Source organism: Anthonomus grandis, chromosome 3 (assembly GCF_022605725.1).
Source record: "Anthonomus grandis grandis chromosome 3, icAntGran1.3, whole genome shotgun sequence".
Lineage (NCBI taxonomy): Eukaryota > Metazoa > Arthropoda > Insecta > Coleoptera > Curculionidae > Anthonomus > Anthonomus grandis.
In genome coordinates, this window is record NC_065548.1 from 18,537,928 (window position 1) to 18,554,937 (window position 17,010).

At 31.3% G+C, this 17,010-nt stretch overlaps 1 protein-coding gene across 5 annotated transcripts in view; it reads right to left on the reverse strand.

Annotated features, from left to right (window-relative positions):
• Positions 1-1,609: 1,609 nt before the first annotated feature.
• Positions 1,610-17,010, reverse strand: part of LOC126734698 (cell adhesion molecule DSCAM-like) — a 466,019-nt gene continuing 450,618 nt past the window's right edge. For 3 of the 5 annotated variants that reach the window (XM_050438411.1, XM_050438410.1, XM_050438409.1), the window contains 12 exons: positions 15,190-15,371; positions 13,832-14,121; positions 10,515-10,833; positions 10,277-10,457; positions 9,964-10,217; positions 9,592-9,906; positions 8,884-9,114; positions 8,615-8,807; positions 8,334-8,554; positions 7,814-7,985; positions 4,628-4,788; positions 1,610-3,938 (listed from right to left, as the gene is read on the reverse strand). In XM_050438411.1, coding sequence (XP_050294368.1) covers positions 3,732-3,938; positions 4,628-4,788; positions 7,814-7,985; positions 8,334-8,554; positions 8,615-8,807; positions 8,884-9,114; positions 9,592-9,906; positions 9,964-10,217; positions 10,277-10,457; positions 10,515-10,833; positions 13,832-14,121; positions 15,190-15,371 — 2,726 coding nt within the window. In that variant the 3' untranslated portion in view covers positions 1,610-3,731. Of the gene's footprint in view, positions 3,939-4,627; positions 4,789-7,813; positions 7,986-8,092; positions 8,129-8,333; positions 8,555-8,614; positions 8,808-8,883; positions 9,115-9,591; positions 9,907-9,963; positions 10,218-10,276; positions 10,458-10,514; positions 10,834-13,831; positions 14,122-15,189; positions 15,372-17,010 lie in introns of those variants that run through there. The other 2 variants (XM_050438412.1, XM_050438414.1) reach the window with 2 other exon arrangements.

Consider the following 17,010-nt stretch of genomic DNA (forward strand, 5'->3'; position numbering starts at 1 on the left):
TAATTTTCATAGGGGTAAATCGGCAAGTTACTGTAATTTTTTTTTATAAGAAAACTAAAAAGCAACCTTTTTATTTGTCCAGCTGTATTGGCCGCATATTTCCCTGTAACATTAGATATTAAATTCTCTAAATTGTTTCAATGAAAGGGCCTTTTATTAGTACAAAGTTGCATAAGTTTCGGAGCGTTACGCTTAGCCAAATAGAAGTAACTGATTTTTGTCCCAAGGTCCTATATACTCGAAGCACTGTGTGGCGTTGCGATGTTGTTACCTTTTTCTCTATTATACCTTGTATAATAAAAATTGTTGTGAAATGTTGGCTTCTTTATAGAATATCTTAAAATATTTTATGAAAAAAAAATGTTTTATATCTTATAAAAGAGGAATAGTATTGCTTTTCGCCTGTCAAAATAAGCGACAAATTTTTATAATATTGTAAAGTCTATAAATAGTTTTTTTCCATTTCTATATAAGCATTTGGCATCATTGCATCAGAGATGTTGCAAGCAAACAAAGTACCCATAGTTCCATGGCAATGCTAATTCTAGCCTTTCAATATTCTAAGGGTAACTATGTAAGTTTGGCCTAAACTTAATCGACTCTGATTTTCTTGATATTTTAAAAATTTTAATGGAGAGCAGTAGAACAACTGTGTGTTTTATAAGATTGCATGCGTATATGTCTAGGTAAATAACATATTTGCAAAAAGCTGCAGTAGTGCTCCAGTTTTAAATAAAGCATTAGTTTGTTTCCGGAAGTATCCAAGATATCATTATCAAAACAGACTTAAATTATTTGGTCTAGTCGTTAGAAGTATTTATTTTATAATTATCTAGTTTAAATTATTGGTAGAAATTTATTTAATTTCTAATAATAAAAATGAAATAATATGACAATGTTATATAATCTTATGTTCATTTTTTGTGTAATTATTATATTATTTGTAAAATGTAGCCTGTATAGACGTTAAGTTACTAAACATTATTTATATGAAATTTTAGAGATTTTATACTTTGTTAAAGATTCAATCCCATGTAAAAATATAACAACAAAGGAATATAAATAAAAGTGCAAGTTCCTCGTAAATATAGACATTTATTTACAAAAACTAAAAACAAAAGTGCTTACAATAAGTGACCCTTAAACATTACTATTTACAAGTTTAAAATTAAAACATTATATTTCTAACTACTTATGATGCTTCAGCAATTACAATAGTCTTTAAAAGTGTCCTATTTACAACATTTGTAATATACAAAAATAAAAAGTTTAATTAATAAATAAAACTCTCATTATCGTATCAATTTGCGCAATATTTTATACAGTATAAAAAAATATAAAATTTTATACTTATTCTATTTTTTTCATGTATTTTATAACCGATTTATGAATGAAATTTTATTATATCATGTCGATATTAGCATCATATTTTAAGATTAAAAAATACATAAATATTAACGATTCTGAAATGAGATCAAAAATTTTCTATTTATTATTTTGTCAAATTTGGTCTATTGGCAAAATAAAAAATGACAAACAAATAAAAAGTTAAATATAAGTACAAAATCTACAAGTGACAATGTGTTTGGCACGACAATATTAAAATATATAATAATATTGTTACAACAGAATATTGAGACTGTAGTATTTAATACCAATAACATTTAAAGGGGCAAATAAATAAATAAATAAATATTCATTATATTAGTAAGTAGAAAAAATGTTGCCAAATATTCTGTTGTAAAGCCCTAAAAAATAAAAGTTCATATCGAATTTGTTATTATATTAATTATGCTTTAAATTATTACTGCATATAATAAAAATCGAGTTCTAAATTGTTACAATTGTTTAGTGCTTCAAATAGGAAAAATAACGATTAGATTTATATATGATCATAGTGAAAATTATGTAGACCAAATTGAGTATCACAAAAGAGATTATGTCCTAAAATAAAGGTGAAAAGGGACCAACATCTAAAAACTTCATAACTTTTCTTCGTCTGATTGTAAGTACAAATATCACTAGTATAACTGATATAACTAAATGAATTATATTCACTAATCGTAAAGCGATCACTTGCATTAGCAGCTGTAGCATAATGATTTTGCAGCTGCCAGGATTGGTTTAAACAAATAAAAGCATAGTCAAGAGAATCAAACATTTCAGATAAAAATGGGAAATAAGTGGGTAGTAGTTCTAATAAGCAAAGAGAAATTCATTACACAATTATCAAGTCTTGTAATTAATATTGCATTAATAATACTTATAAAATATTATTAAAATGAAATCCCAAATAATGAACAGGAATCAATATTGACGATTCCGATGACATCAAAAAAAATTTCATTCGCATTTCATTGCAAGAAAATAAGATTTATATATATTTTTTTTTAGTTCTTATCGAGTTAAATTAGTAAATATAAATGCAATTTCAATTTCAAAAATTCATTAAAAATACAATTTCATTAATCCATATATTAAAATTACTTAGAAATGCAAGTTGATCTAATACAGTTATTTTCCGACTGAAGCCTTTCAAGAAAAAGCAAACAATAATTGTTTATCCAGATGCTTCAGAGTATAATCTCAACCAAATTGTTATCCAATTAAGTAAATCGCTAATGAATATTGCTAAATGTCAATAATTAATTCCTTGGCACTCTTTGATGTTGACGACCAACTGTTTTCATTTATTTAATATTTATTTTCATAAAATGAATTAATTGAAATAAATATCAAATTTTCTTTAATTTAAAGCATAAAAATATCTATAACATAAATCAGTCAACTAACAATCAAATTATTGGCATTACATAAATATAAACCTTAAGTGCTATATGTTCCTTAAATGAAAATAGTTTGTATATTTACCAAATTTAACTTGCTTTTAATGTAGTGATATGAACTAAATAATTACTCAAACAAAGAATTCACAACAATAAGTATTGCAATATAAATCACATATATATTTTCTTAATAAAATTCGATCCGTTAAGTATTTTGGGCCAATATAATGTCCTTTTTTATTAGGCTTAGGCTTAGTTTTGTGGCTTGTTTTCTGATAAAATGGCAATTGAATACTTAATATACATACATATACGTTATTATGAGCTCATCATAGCCATTCTTACATTAAAATTACATACGAGTATTTAAAAAATTCGATAAAATTTGTCAAATCCCTTATATGCTAAATTATGGTTTTTACACATGGCAACCTGTATATTTCTGATATTTACCTAGAGGCCTAAATTCAAAGTGAAAAAAATTAGAATTTTAATACACATGTAGGTACTTGACACATAGAATTACAAAAAATATATTTTAATTGCGAAAGTAGTACCCTAAGTTGTCCAAGATCATAATATAAGCTTTCTGTATTTACAATATTGAGTCTGTTAAGCTGGGCATATAACGAAAAGATTTTGGTGCATTTCTTAGAAAAAAACTACACATCATCGTTGTTGCTGGTCAATATAGACGCTGATTTTAAGAAGAAACGCGGCCTTTCATCATAAACCGTAATGTTTAACAGGAAAGGTCGTGTTATCAAGTCGAAACGGAGGATATCCATCAAACTGGCAGGTCTAATCCGACTCGATTTAACTGAAAAAACATTGAGCAAGCAAACCTTTCTCTAAGGTACTTTAGTAAATTCAGTAGCGCCCTTCTAATAAACATGGTGTACAGATATATGGAGCCGCTCTCATATCTGTAGCATACACCCTGTCCTACACTATTATTTCACGTATAACTCTACGCGTGCGCGAGTTCGGGGTAGAGTAGCCACTTTCTAGAGATTCTTCGTAGGCTAAAGACATATGCTGCGGGGGTGGTACGGGTTTATCCTCGTCGATCTGTTCCATATATGGGTCTGGTAGGCCAGGGGCGTCTCTGTATACGGCTGGCGATTCGAGTCGTTTTTTCGGCTTATGGACCTGAAAAAAGATAATAGATGATAGCAAAATTTATATCTATCAGAAGTGAGTAGCCTTAAAATTTAAATATTTCCAGTGTATTTAAAGCATCGTAGTGAAAGAAAACCCAAAAAATAAGCCAGTCATATATGTTTTGTTGACAGTCAAATTCTTTTAGACTGGGTATTATTTTCAGATAAAGCTACTTTTACTGTTAATCACATATAAGAAGATGCTGAGAGTATTTTCAAGATTAAGCCAAAATCTTATTGTGTGATCTTTGCGTAAATATGCATCGTATAGCTTTTCTTTTTTGGTAAACCTGCAAAGTTATTGAAGCTCGAATTAATTGACTGTTTAGTAACAGCACCAAAAATGTTTTAATTTAAGGTAAAAAAATAAAAAGAAATTTTTAACGTGATTTTTCTTCTTATCTCTAAAATATTAATTATATATTTTCAAACAGCTTAAAGTTAAAGCTTCACATTGATTCATTTCATGAATTCTTAAAAAAAAATTACAAAATTTCCTTCATTCAACATTGGACTAGTCCGAGAAATCAATAAGCAATGACTAGTCACTACCTTATGACTAACCTACCTAGTGACTTGTATAGTCGTCCTTTACTTAAGACGCAAATTTCTTTAATTACTTTAATTATTTGTGTAATGAACTCTCTGTAGCTAGTATAATATTCTTTGATATCTTACCTGAGCATAGGGATCTTGAGTCTGTGGGAAATGCGCATAGTCGTCATGTCCGCCATATTGGTCGTATTGTGGTCCGCCGTTAGCTGCCATTTTAAGTTGCCATATCGAGTCTTGAGAATCGACACTGCCATTTCCGGGAATTGCTGTTGTATATCCGGCATCTGCAATAACAAAAAAAAATTATGCTAACAATAATTTTTGTAGAAATATTGATTTTATTTTTATTATACTTTATTTTTCTTATCAATTCTTAAGTACACGCTATAAATGTTAAAGTAATTGAAATAGATATTGAGAAACGGCTCTTAAGATTATTGTATTATTTTATTGAGATAGACATGTTTGACAGGTGAAAGAATTTTAATTTTATATTACTGGCTTTTAAACAGTTAAAGACAGTAGTAAAATAAAGGTTCAAACCGGGCAAATAGACCTAGAGGATTCTTATCACTAAGCCCACCATCAGGTTGACACAACTAGTATTTGGCGTTCTCTAAGGTAACCTTAACACATGTATTATTTAAATATCATCTCCAGTTTTCATCAGTTATTTAGTTCCTGAAAAATATGATGATTCCTTAGAGTGGGTCGTGATTCTGAACCTACGAGGTAGCTATTATCACACCTATCTTGAGACTACAATTACTCCAGGAATAAATATTCTACCCAGTAGAGCCACTAATATCAGAGCCAATGGTAGAAACAATCTCAAAAGTCATAGGCAGAGTTAAAAATATCAAGACTCTAGGAAGCGACAAAGTACCGCCCGAATGTCTATAGTATGGGGGGAAAGATTTGTTACAGCATTTTCATGTGCTTATCTACTAAATATGGAAAGAAGAAAGAATACCATCTAGTTGGAAGGAAAATAGTATAAAATGTAGTAATGTAGGGGACATAACTACATTTTTTACAAGATATAAAGTGCTGGCTCTCATCCTGTTAGATAAAATAACTCCTCATATCAAACACGAACTGGGTGACTATGAGTGTAAGTTTAGGAAAAAGTCTCAACTGTAAAAGAAGGACTTTCTGGGAATGCAGCAAGAAATTTGCTCCAGCTATTTATTGATTTCCAATAAACATATGATAACATTTCAAGAATGGAGCTATGGAACGCTATGGCAGAACTAGGAATAGCTAGAAAGTTGATAATCGTGACTAAAGTATGTGTGGCAAAGTCCTATAATAGTGTCAGGATTGGGGGAAGAGTTTTAACCTAAAATATTATTTTACAAAGTGGGAATCGCTGTTACTACGCAATACAGAACATAATGAAGTCCAAAATAGTTTCTCGAAGGACAAAAATAAGTATTCTTTATACTATTATTAGACCCTTTATAATATATGCGTGCGAAACGCGGATCATGATAAAAAAAATGAAAACCGACTAAGAATAGCAGAAAAAATCCTTAGGAGCAGAAATGGGCCAGTAAAAGCCCAAAAATCAAAACAGTCAGAAACAACAGTGAACTAGAAAACATATAACATCAACTAGATATCATTAAAACGGTTAAAGCTTAAGACTAAAATGAACTGAAGACATTAAAAGACAAAATGACAAGTAGTGGCATTATTATGGAACAAAATCTAACCGGCAAAAGATCGCAAATGCCAAAAACATTATGAAGGACAAGAACTAATGGAGACAAATCGTAAATTCAGCTAAGACCCACCCTTAGTTGTAAAAGCTACAGAGAGAGAGAGAGAGATAGAAATCCGAATTTATTTTTATATTGATTTATAAATATTTGTTGTAAAGGAATGGGTTTACATACATATATTTGAAAACACAGAATCAACTATCAAAGTCAAATATGACCAAGAAAAAGTGTAAGAACGCCTGACAACGTCGATCGCGTTACAGGAATCTGTAGAACAAAGTCCAAAACGTTCTACCCGAAAGGTAGGTTAGGCATTAGACATATATGTAAGACTACTTTACTTCGAATATTGGACCAAGGTTTCAATTTTCATGCATGAAAAATTTAAATAGGCCAAGCATTAAAACCAACAGCCCGAAAGTAACAGTGCGGTGTGCGAGATCATCCATGAGAATTATCGGTCCCTACTTCTTTGAAAATGAGAATGATATCACTGTTCCGGCGATTCCGTTCGAGTGCTATATCATTATGGTTATTTATTTTTTGAGTCAGTATATTTGCACAGAACAACCAATCCTAATTTTAGCAAGATAGTGCTCCTTTCATACCATAAGAGCGGCTTAAACTCTTTGCACAGATTATTTCCGACCCACGTTATTTCTAGACAAAGAGATATTGATTGGCCTGCAAGATCGCCAGATCTAACGGCTTATTATTGAAGAAATTGCTAATATTCTCGGTAATATGTTACATAGAGTTATGGAAAATTTTCACGAAAGACTTCATTAATTTTGAGAAATCAAAATGGTATATAACGGGGTTTTGATTGTTGTATATTGTACTGTATTTTATTAAAATTACATTAGCGTTGAAATCTTAAAGTAAAGAAAACTTCCCGCTCCCAAGAACCACCTTATACTCCTATTCTGTGTCCGTTCTATACACACTCTAGTTCTAGATGATTTTGTGGTTGTCCTTTAAGAATCTATACATCACTGGTAATCAATCTGGTAATCTTTTTAAATTGCAAAATACCTATATATGTTAGAATACATTACGACGCAACGTGAAATCATAGGCAAAGCCATAAGTTAAAGAAAGCTGGCCACTAAGAATAGAAATTTATTTTTGCGAAAGAATCTCGCATGCGACACAACTCGGGATCGATCGTAGATTCCCGCCAGTCCTCTCTCGCTTTTCGGCCATCTTTATAGTTAGCAAAAGAGAGGAGTAGGAGAAACGCTATCACTCTCTTTTAAATTTCCTTACTCGTGATAGTTTAGTTGATAAGCTTGTCAAGTATCAAATGGCAAGAGAGTAATATTCCATTTACTTAATTAAAGTAACGAGCTTTTCCTGGACACAGGCTTGTTTTTGCTTTTAAGTTTGCTCTCGATAAGCCCTGTAGGTATCCAATATTGTTATAAAATGTAATATAAATAAGCCAAATTAAATACCTGTTAAAAAAATTTTTAGTTTATAAGGAATTCTCGAGGTACACCGATTTTTTGTCTCTACCCGAAGTAATTTTATTTTGTGAGATCCATATTGCCTAGCTAATGTTTTAATAATTTTTTTTTACCGAGATAGTTCCAGTCATTTCTAGGTTCTCCATAATGCCCATAACCATTTTGTGTAGCAGCGTAAACGGCCTTCTGGTCGTCCAGAACCAATTGCAGATCCAGAGCTTGATTGTCCAGACCCGGTGCATAGTATGGTGGCGGGGCCTGGTTCTGGAACAAAGGTGAATTGAGCTGTAAATAAATTTATCATGAAAGAATTTAACAAACAAAAATTTGTCGCGTCACAAAGTCTACCTAAACACCTCATCTAAGTTTTCTAATTTTATACGGGTACTCACTATTATTGGTCACTCCTGTTTAAGTGGTGTAATTTCCTTCTTATGGGTAACCATAATGTAAGCAATGAGAAAAAATAGTTTTTGTTAGTTTAAAAAGAAGAGAGATTAAAGAGTAAAAGAGAGATTTAAAAGATTTATGTTAAAAAGAGGAAAATAAAAAATAGGAAGGAGAATAAGGAAAAACCCATAAGAAGAAAAAGTTTACTCTACAAATCTAATAGTGATAAAACTTTGCCCTTACCTGTTGACCGCTGCCATTGGAAGGAATAATAGTAGGTCTAACCGAATCCATCTCCGGATCTTTGGTTTGTTGAGCTTTCTTACTGTGTTGTGCCCTTTTACATCTGCAAAATACTGCTAACAGGCCAGCGCTAATTAAGAACAGCGCACAAGTTACAATAATGGCAATAAGAGTTGGGGTTGATAGTGCAGAAGCTTCTCGAAGTGAATTTGCATATCCCACTAGAAATGTTAAAAAAAAGGATAAATACTACATAAATATAAGAAAACTGCTTTTCTTACGTTCAGCTTCCACAAACTCTCCACAATGGTCATGGTGGGTCCTCAGACAAAGTTTCACTCTAACCCTTGGAGTGCTGTATTCCTCCATGCCAATTGGTTCGTCAGCCAGAGATCGTCCCATTGGCGTGCCAAAACTTCTAGTCATCATTTTGTCTAAGCTTTTTTCCTTCATTGTTGGTACCAAACCAGAAACCTTAATTTAAAATATTTATGTAAGGTCAAGTAAGCAAGGTCACAATATGCCAAATGATACTGGCAGAAATTTTTACCTGTAGTGGAAGGGTGTCGATAACTTGCCAAGCAGTTATGGGGTGATTATCGTTGCTAATGCTTTCCACTACAGCCACCAACGGCAAACAGGTGACAGGTACATTAATCGAAAGTGTATTGGCTGCTTTATCATATGCTACTCTTTGAGGGACTGGAATTCGGTCTACTCTAGTTGTAGCACGGATTTCTTGAGAATTTTCTCCAATTCCTTTAGTATTTAGTGCCTTAACCTAAAACAATTCAGATAAGAAAAAAATCACTTGTATTATTTCAAAATGAATATACAGTCTGACCAAATCAGGTGTTTGGTGCGGAAATCAATGCATTATATAGAAAATAGGGATTATGTGATTTTTCTAAACGGTATAGGTAATTTTTATATAAGATTAAACCAACAAAGATAAAAAGCGTACAATTTCAAAGACAAAAATTTTACCAAGTTGGTAATAATTTGGGAGTGTAGGGTTGATAGTTTTCCTATACACACAGGAAAAAACGCATTTTGAAAGGTTGAAGTACATTTTCATGTGGCCATATCTCATTGAATGTGGCCTCAAAGTAAAAAAAGAACAGAAAACAAATGTAACAACAGTGTTACGGATGAATATTGAACACCTTATGCCACTAATTCAAAAAATCATCTTGCACATGATTCGGCACTTTCTGATATAACTATCACTTCATCTTATACTCAACAGTTAATTTACCTTAAATAAGTAAGTTTGATGTTGGTCCAAATGGGTAACGTTACAAGGCACATTTTGCTGACAATCCACCTCTGCCCAGTCTAGATTTTTCGACACTGGTCCGCATCCCTCAATCATAAAGTCATTTTCTCCAGGAACCTTTTTGAAAGATACAAAATATTTTGTGTTATGAATGCCACCATTAAAACCTGGTTCCCAACCAAGGGTTACATATGTAGGTCCAGTGTACAGTGCTACAAGTTTGGTTGGCTTTTCTGGAGGACCTTTTGGCTGCAGACGAATTTTCGGATCTATTCTACCTAAGCTGTTTACCACCTAAAGAAATATTGCATGACTAAATGCAAAAATCCTATATATAAATATAGATTTTACCTGACAAGTGTAATCTCCATAGTCATGTTTTTTAATATGAGACACCTTTAAAACACTTGTGTACATATCATCCTCTTCAGCAGTAATTTGTACCACATAGTGTCCTTCAGAAGAAGAGTGTAGGGGGTTAATATTGTTCCCAAAGAACCATTTAAATTCCGGCTTGGGGTATGCTTGAACCCTACAGACTACCTCAGCTGTCTCTGACAGATCATAAGCTACTTTATTGTATTGATGGAGTGCAATTGGCTCATCTAAAAAAGGAGATACATTTTATATTTTTAATAATTGAATATACAACTAGAATACTTACGCTCAATTTTTAAATGCATCGTAGACTCCGTGCGCCGCACTTCATTTTCAAAACTACATGTATAGACTCCTCTGTCAGATGGTAGCAGTTCATTACCGTTTGGCCGGGCTTTTCCGCTAAACTTAAGTGTACTGTGTATATTAACGGCTCCGTTATTTGATTCTGAGTACTCAGTTTTAACCTAGAAATTATTTAATAAACGTATTTGAAATTTACATCTAGCTTCATTTGGTTTTACCTCAAACATATTGGCATCAGCAGTTAACTCATCACCATCCTTAAGCCATTTTACGATTGGTCTGGGTTTGCCTCTGGCACTACAAGAAACTGAAAAGTTTGGATCTCCAACTCTTTTAGTCTCAAGCGGTTTCAGCTTATGTTTAAAAGTAGGTGGTTGATGAACTTCCAGATCTACCGAAGCCATTTCTCCAGGTCCTAATTCGTTGGTGGCTTGACAGTTATAGGTTCCTTCTGCGGCTAAGTTTGCGTTAGCAATGGTATACTTGGTCCCAGTTACTAAGATGACAGTTTGGCCATCGGATCCAGTGCGAAGCCATCTGTAAGAAAGGATGTTTTTTAAAATGTGCTAAAAAATTATAAATGATCAAGACTGTGAACGTTATAAGGATTTATTATGAGGTATTAAACTTTCTCCATTCACATATCGATTATTTTTTTTAATTTAGGATTAAACTAAAGCAGAATTGCTTGTCTAAGTTTCACATAGATATGAAAAAGGAATAAACAAGAATTTTGGCAGTTGGTATCGAGCTAACAAGTTGACCCAAATATACTGTAACGATATTGGCAACGCCGCAAATATCAGCTGTTCTATGTCATTCCGGAATAATTGCGGCGACGTAAGTGGCCAGACCGCACGACATCTCTGGTGAAACATGAAGAGTTAGCGAATTTTTCGGAATATTGGCGGCAAGAATAAGGTTAGATCATGTATAGATAAATTTATCACACTCGTACAACCACATTTACCATTCGGTATTTTGGTTTGGGGTGGCTCTTTAAAAATACATATCAGACCACCAGAGATTATGCAAAAATAATTATTGAGGATAATCTTAGACAAAAACGTACTTTTTCCTTCGGACGCTCTCTACAAGGAAGCCAGTATATTGGACCTAAGGCAGCTACTTTTTCCAATCTGTAAGACAATTTGAGAAGAAAGATGCACTACTCATTCAAAACGCCTAACTGGTTACCTACCAAAAATAAACACCACATTAGGACAGCGTTTCTACTTATATGTGAGCCCAAGAATTTACTCAGTACTTCCTGCTTATCTTTTTGGGATAAATTCTATATATTTGTTTAAAGTAAAATTAAAGGAGTGAGAAATCTAGAGAGTATATTGAATATATCATAGACTATGTATAAAAATAATTAGATGCCTATTTTAACTCAAATCACTACTAACTTGGCTGTTATAGTTCCAAGACTTCATCAATTGTTTATTGTATAATCTTATCAACTGAAAAATTGTTCTTTGAATGAATTTTAGCATTACTTAGGAGTAAAAACTTGAATAGCATAAGTACAGTTACTAATACTAATCTTTTGTGGATCATTTGTTTATTCACACATTTTAATTTTAAACTTTATTTTACTGTATTTTGTTGAATAAACTTATTATTATTATTATTATAGTAGTAAATAAATACAATGTAAATAAATAATTTCAAGTAGTTTTATAAGTTATCGTGTTTAGTGTAAAATAAATCGGTAGACTACTTTTGTGCATCGAGTGTTTTAATTAAAACTTTCGAACGATAAAAGCCCTTACCCATTACGTATATGCTAACAAAAATATGTGAAAAGCAAAAATTAAATAAAATATTCTCGTTTTCGGAATCAAAGCAGATCTGTTAGGAGTTTTTTTCCAAGAAACAATTTAAATATCTTAATGTCAAAATTTGCAAAAATCTTTGTAGTGTTTTGAAAAGACAAACATAAAATTACTTTAAATGACTTAAAAAATATAAAAATTATATAACACACAACATATGCTTAAAATAGATGAAAGTATAATTAATGTAACATAAACAAATACTTCGAACAGCATATTGTAAAATGCCTTGGAAAACCGCTCTAAATTATTAAAAAATATGAAATATTATATCCAATTCCTGACCAAAATTTATATCAAAACCCTGAAATTACGCCAGGTCCCTAAAATAAAAAGAAAAATTCCTTTAATACCTAAAAGAAATGAAAATTTAGTCCAATTAGAATACAGGGAAGGTCTGGAGCAAACATAATTACATATTATAAAGTATTTCACATCTATAGAAGAAAAAATTAAAGATAACTTTAAAAACCTGGACGCAAATCACATTAATACACAGAAGAAAGTTAAAATGACCGAACGATACTAAAAATTAATCTGAAATATATAAGAAATGATTTAAAACGATGATGACAAAAAATACTTCAAAATGCCCAAGACACATGATTTTTAATTAGAACTTACATGTAATATCACAGATATAACTAGCTAACGCATGCGTTAGCTAGTTATATCTGTGGTAATATTTAAATTTACTTCCAATGATTTCATCCACCACCCTATTAAAAAAAACATTAGACCCGACTGAATAAACTAAAGATACCGAAAGGAATAAAAATACCTGATGCAGAAATGCAACGGGAATACTTCAAAGTATAATTCCTCGAAAGAGCCAGAGCTCAAAAGAATGAGTAGAGCTGAAAGAAAAAGAGATATAGATTTTAAACATGACAAAAAAAGTGGCTGCAAACAAGAAAATGGGTTAGAAAGAAAAATATCACTAAAGACAAACTATATGAAAAGAAATAAAAAGATTTCCTAATACCTAGAAAACGTCTTGTTATTTTAAAAATAAGGATGATGCAGCATAGCTTTATCAGTAGGGGCCAATAAAATACAGTGATCAAATGATGATCATTAAACTTCTAATTTATTTTCATTTTAAACATTAAAAAAACAATTATTACAGCTACCGCCATAATAATAAATTTAAAGCCAGGCCTATGACCAGATCCCACAAAAATTGTATAGTTGTTTTCTTCGAACCTGTAATTTCGTTTTAGTGGAAAGTTGAAGCCAAATATTCCTTTTTATTAGGAAATTTCTAATAAAAGAGCTCACGCTAACCAATAATTTGTTTCGCAATGTCAAATAAGCGCCACGATAGGCGTGAACCATGATCGTTATTATTTGGAACAGAAACCTTTTATTAGTGCAGCAATTATCTAAATATACTAGCAGTAGGTAAACTGAACTGTATATTTTTTCATACTGCAATAGAGTTGTCATATATAAGTATAATTTATATGTCGGTAAATAAGCCCACAAGGGTTAAATTAATAAGTGGTCTTAGGCCAAACATTTATTACATACATTGGGCCATACTTTTTTTAATAAATCATTAAGACATGAGATTTTCATGTTTAAATTCAATCAATCAATCTTGTAAGTTGATTTGCAAATAATGTCCTATGATGCGTAAATGCATATTTTTCATCTTATAAAAACTTAATCTTGATATTTCTAATACGTACTTATATTGTGGTGCTGGCCATCCAGGGGGAGTAGCTGCGCAGCTGAGCGTCACAGCTCCACCTTCGGATACAATCGGTCTACTCGGTGAAATTCTTGCACGTCCTGGACGATGTCTCACTAACAAAGCTACTGATGCATTTCCAACTCTTTCTGATCTACGGGCTCCTTGACCAGATGGCGATAGGACATTGACTGCCCTGCAGACGTACGTTCCAGAGTTTTCAGCAGTTACATGAGATATGCGAAGAGTGTCTCCTGCTTGTCGGAAGTCTGGTTTGCCATCCTTTAGCTAAAACGAAAATATAAAATTGTGAAGCAGCTGAGACATAATTTTTTTTTCAAAACGTAACTTATCATATGAAAAGAAAAAATCTCTGATAAAAAAGATTTTTTTATCAGACAGCCCTAATCTTTATTCACTTATTGCATTATCTTGGAAAAATACTTAACTGAGATTAACTGAAATAACATCGTTACTTCAGATACTCCATCTTTAGGCATAAAAATGTTTTTGAATTCTCAAAAATCAAAACAATAATTAAAATTCTTTAAAGTAGATTTATGTAAAGGAAAATGTAGTTAATATCCAAAAGTTGTTATAAGTTATTTAATGTCAATATACTCGTATACGTCAACTAATTACAATTACATGCCAATTTATCCAATTATTAAAGTAAACATCAAATTACGTCGATGTAATGAAATCATCTGAGTTGGTAAATGTTTTATTACTTTAGCTTAACGAAACTCTATTGTACCTTTTTAGATTATATTTATTGATAATCATGTATTGCAAGAGCCGAACTTGAAGCTGTTAGTCTTATTACTATTATTTAGTTAAAGAAAATGACAAGGTATCAGAAGAATATATCAATAACAGCCCTGTTTCTATTTTAATGATCAATTTTTTTTAAATATATATTTTATAATGCTCTAAGCACTTTTATATGTTAAATCTCTTCTATAAATTAGAAATTTCACTACATAATATGCTAAATACGGCTGGAGAGATTCTATGGTTTAACATATATTTTTTTAAAATCTACCTACAATTATAAAAAAAAAATCTGCATATTCATAAACTTTAATTAATGCTCCTGGATTTTCCACTTTTATACTTTAAAAGTTTATTTGTGTTTTGCGCTAATGCATTTTGCACCATTTTTATGACATGTTTATTATACAGATATAATTGCCCAAGTGACTTTTATCATGCCCTAAACAAGATTTATTGACTTTTAACTGAAGAACTGATGTTTCATTTCCATGTTAAATATTACAATGTTTTTACATTAGGAGCGCTGTTTTTACTTCGGTGCAAAAATGTGATTTTTTTATATTAGAATATTAAACTTACCCATTCAATAGTAATAGGGCTTGGATTAGCAGTAACATTACACTTTATGAAAACGGATTCTCCCTCTTCGGCTTCCTTTGTTTTCGATTCTAAGCTTACAATCGGTGCAAAGAGAACGTCCAGCGTAATTTCTCTTTCGCCTACTTTACCTAGTCCATTATCGGCACTGCAGGTGTACTTTCCTTAAAAACGAGATAACCAATGTTGTTAAAAATATAAAGGTTTTAATTTATCAGGATTTATGCCGGTCACGTAAAGTTTCATTTAACAGAGTTATTAATTACTTTGCTTTAGAAAATCAGTTCACCATTAAAGCCTCCAGCACTTTAAAGACATAGATGTTATCGAATAAATACTTAATTTACAAATGAGTAATATACAGCCATTCCTAGAATCTTTATCGACTAAAATGAATGGTATATAAGATATAGGAAATCCTAAATAAAGAATTCTTTATTCATAACTCTTTTAGAGAGCAGCAAGACGTTTTGTTTGCTGGTTTTTAACTTTTATTATTTTAGCCCTAATTTACTATTTGCGTGTTTTTAGTCTACTTAAATTATACCGAATGTTATTCAACATAAACATAAAATAAATTTTAAAAGTTTTTTAGAAAAATTTTACAAATTAAAAAAAAATTATATAAATTCAATCTATCAATGGGTGATTTAAATACCAAATTCGAGGGTGAGGAATATCCCAAATTGGGATCTCGTAAAGCGTAAAAAAGAAGCAAGATTGGTTAAATTATAGTAAAGTTGCGTCATTTTATGGCTATTACAATTCTATTTATAAATTTAAAAAAATCTGAATACGCCCGCGAAATATGAAAAAAAAACCTTTTTTTTTTAAATATATTATTTAGAACCAGAGAGAAAACTTATTCCGCTTTATAGTGATTTAAAATTGATGATCTGACGTGTCGTTTTTTTGACAACCTTCACCGACGGTACCTATAATTATCATTTTAACGTTATATCCTACTTACTTACATATCTGAAATATTTTGGGGTTAACATTATTTTAAAAATAGAAAGTATCTACCCATCTCTCAAGTAGAGTCTTATCAAAAATACTCAAAATAATTATTGAATAAATTTTTAATTCTTCAAAACATTATAAATTATTTAAATATCAAAATTTTTTCATTCCTATAAATAACTATTTAATCACTCAAAAATAGCTGTATTGGTAAGAAAACTTTAAGGGATCTTTTTGATGGAGAAACTTATTGCTTTCAAATAAGTAAGATCAGCTTTCATAAGAAATTTAAATCAATAAAATTTTTATAACTTTGCAGGTTTTAAAATTTGCTTTTTGTACGTATTTCAAAAATATCATCATCGCCACGAAATTAAAACCCTTCAACTTTTCCAATTCGTTACTAATTTGGCACATATACAAACACAAATGCTTATTTAGATCATCTAAAGTTAAGTTGTTGCATATTAAATAAGGATTATCTGTTAATTCAGGTGCAAAAAAATTTAAGATTGATACACTCGCATACTTTGCGTTGCAGATAATCGATTTAGCCATTCTCCCACTAGTCTTGCTCCTGCTTCTGTTGCCGAAGATCTTTGCACTCCAACAAAAATAACTGATAATCAGCCGAGCACATCTTATAATAACACTCATGACCAGCCAAGCACCTCCTTTCAAACCCTTGATGCATCAAATGTTCCAACTCCTTTTAAGAAGGCGTTATTTTGGCCCGACCCAAAACCTCAAACAAAAAAAAGGAAAATGAAAGAAAAAATTCCATCTGTTGTCACCTCTGACGCATGGCAAAGGTATCACGCCAAAAAATAAAACGAGAAA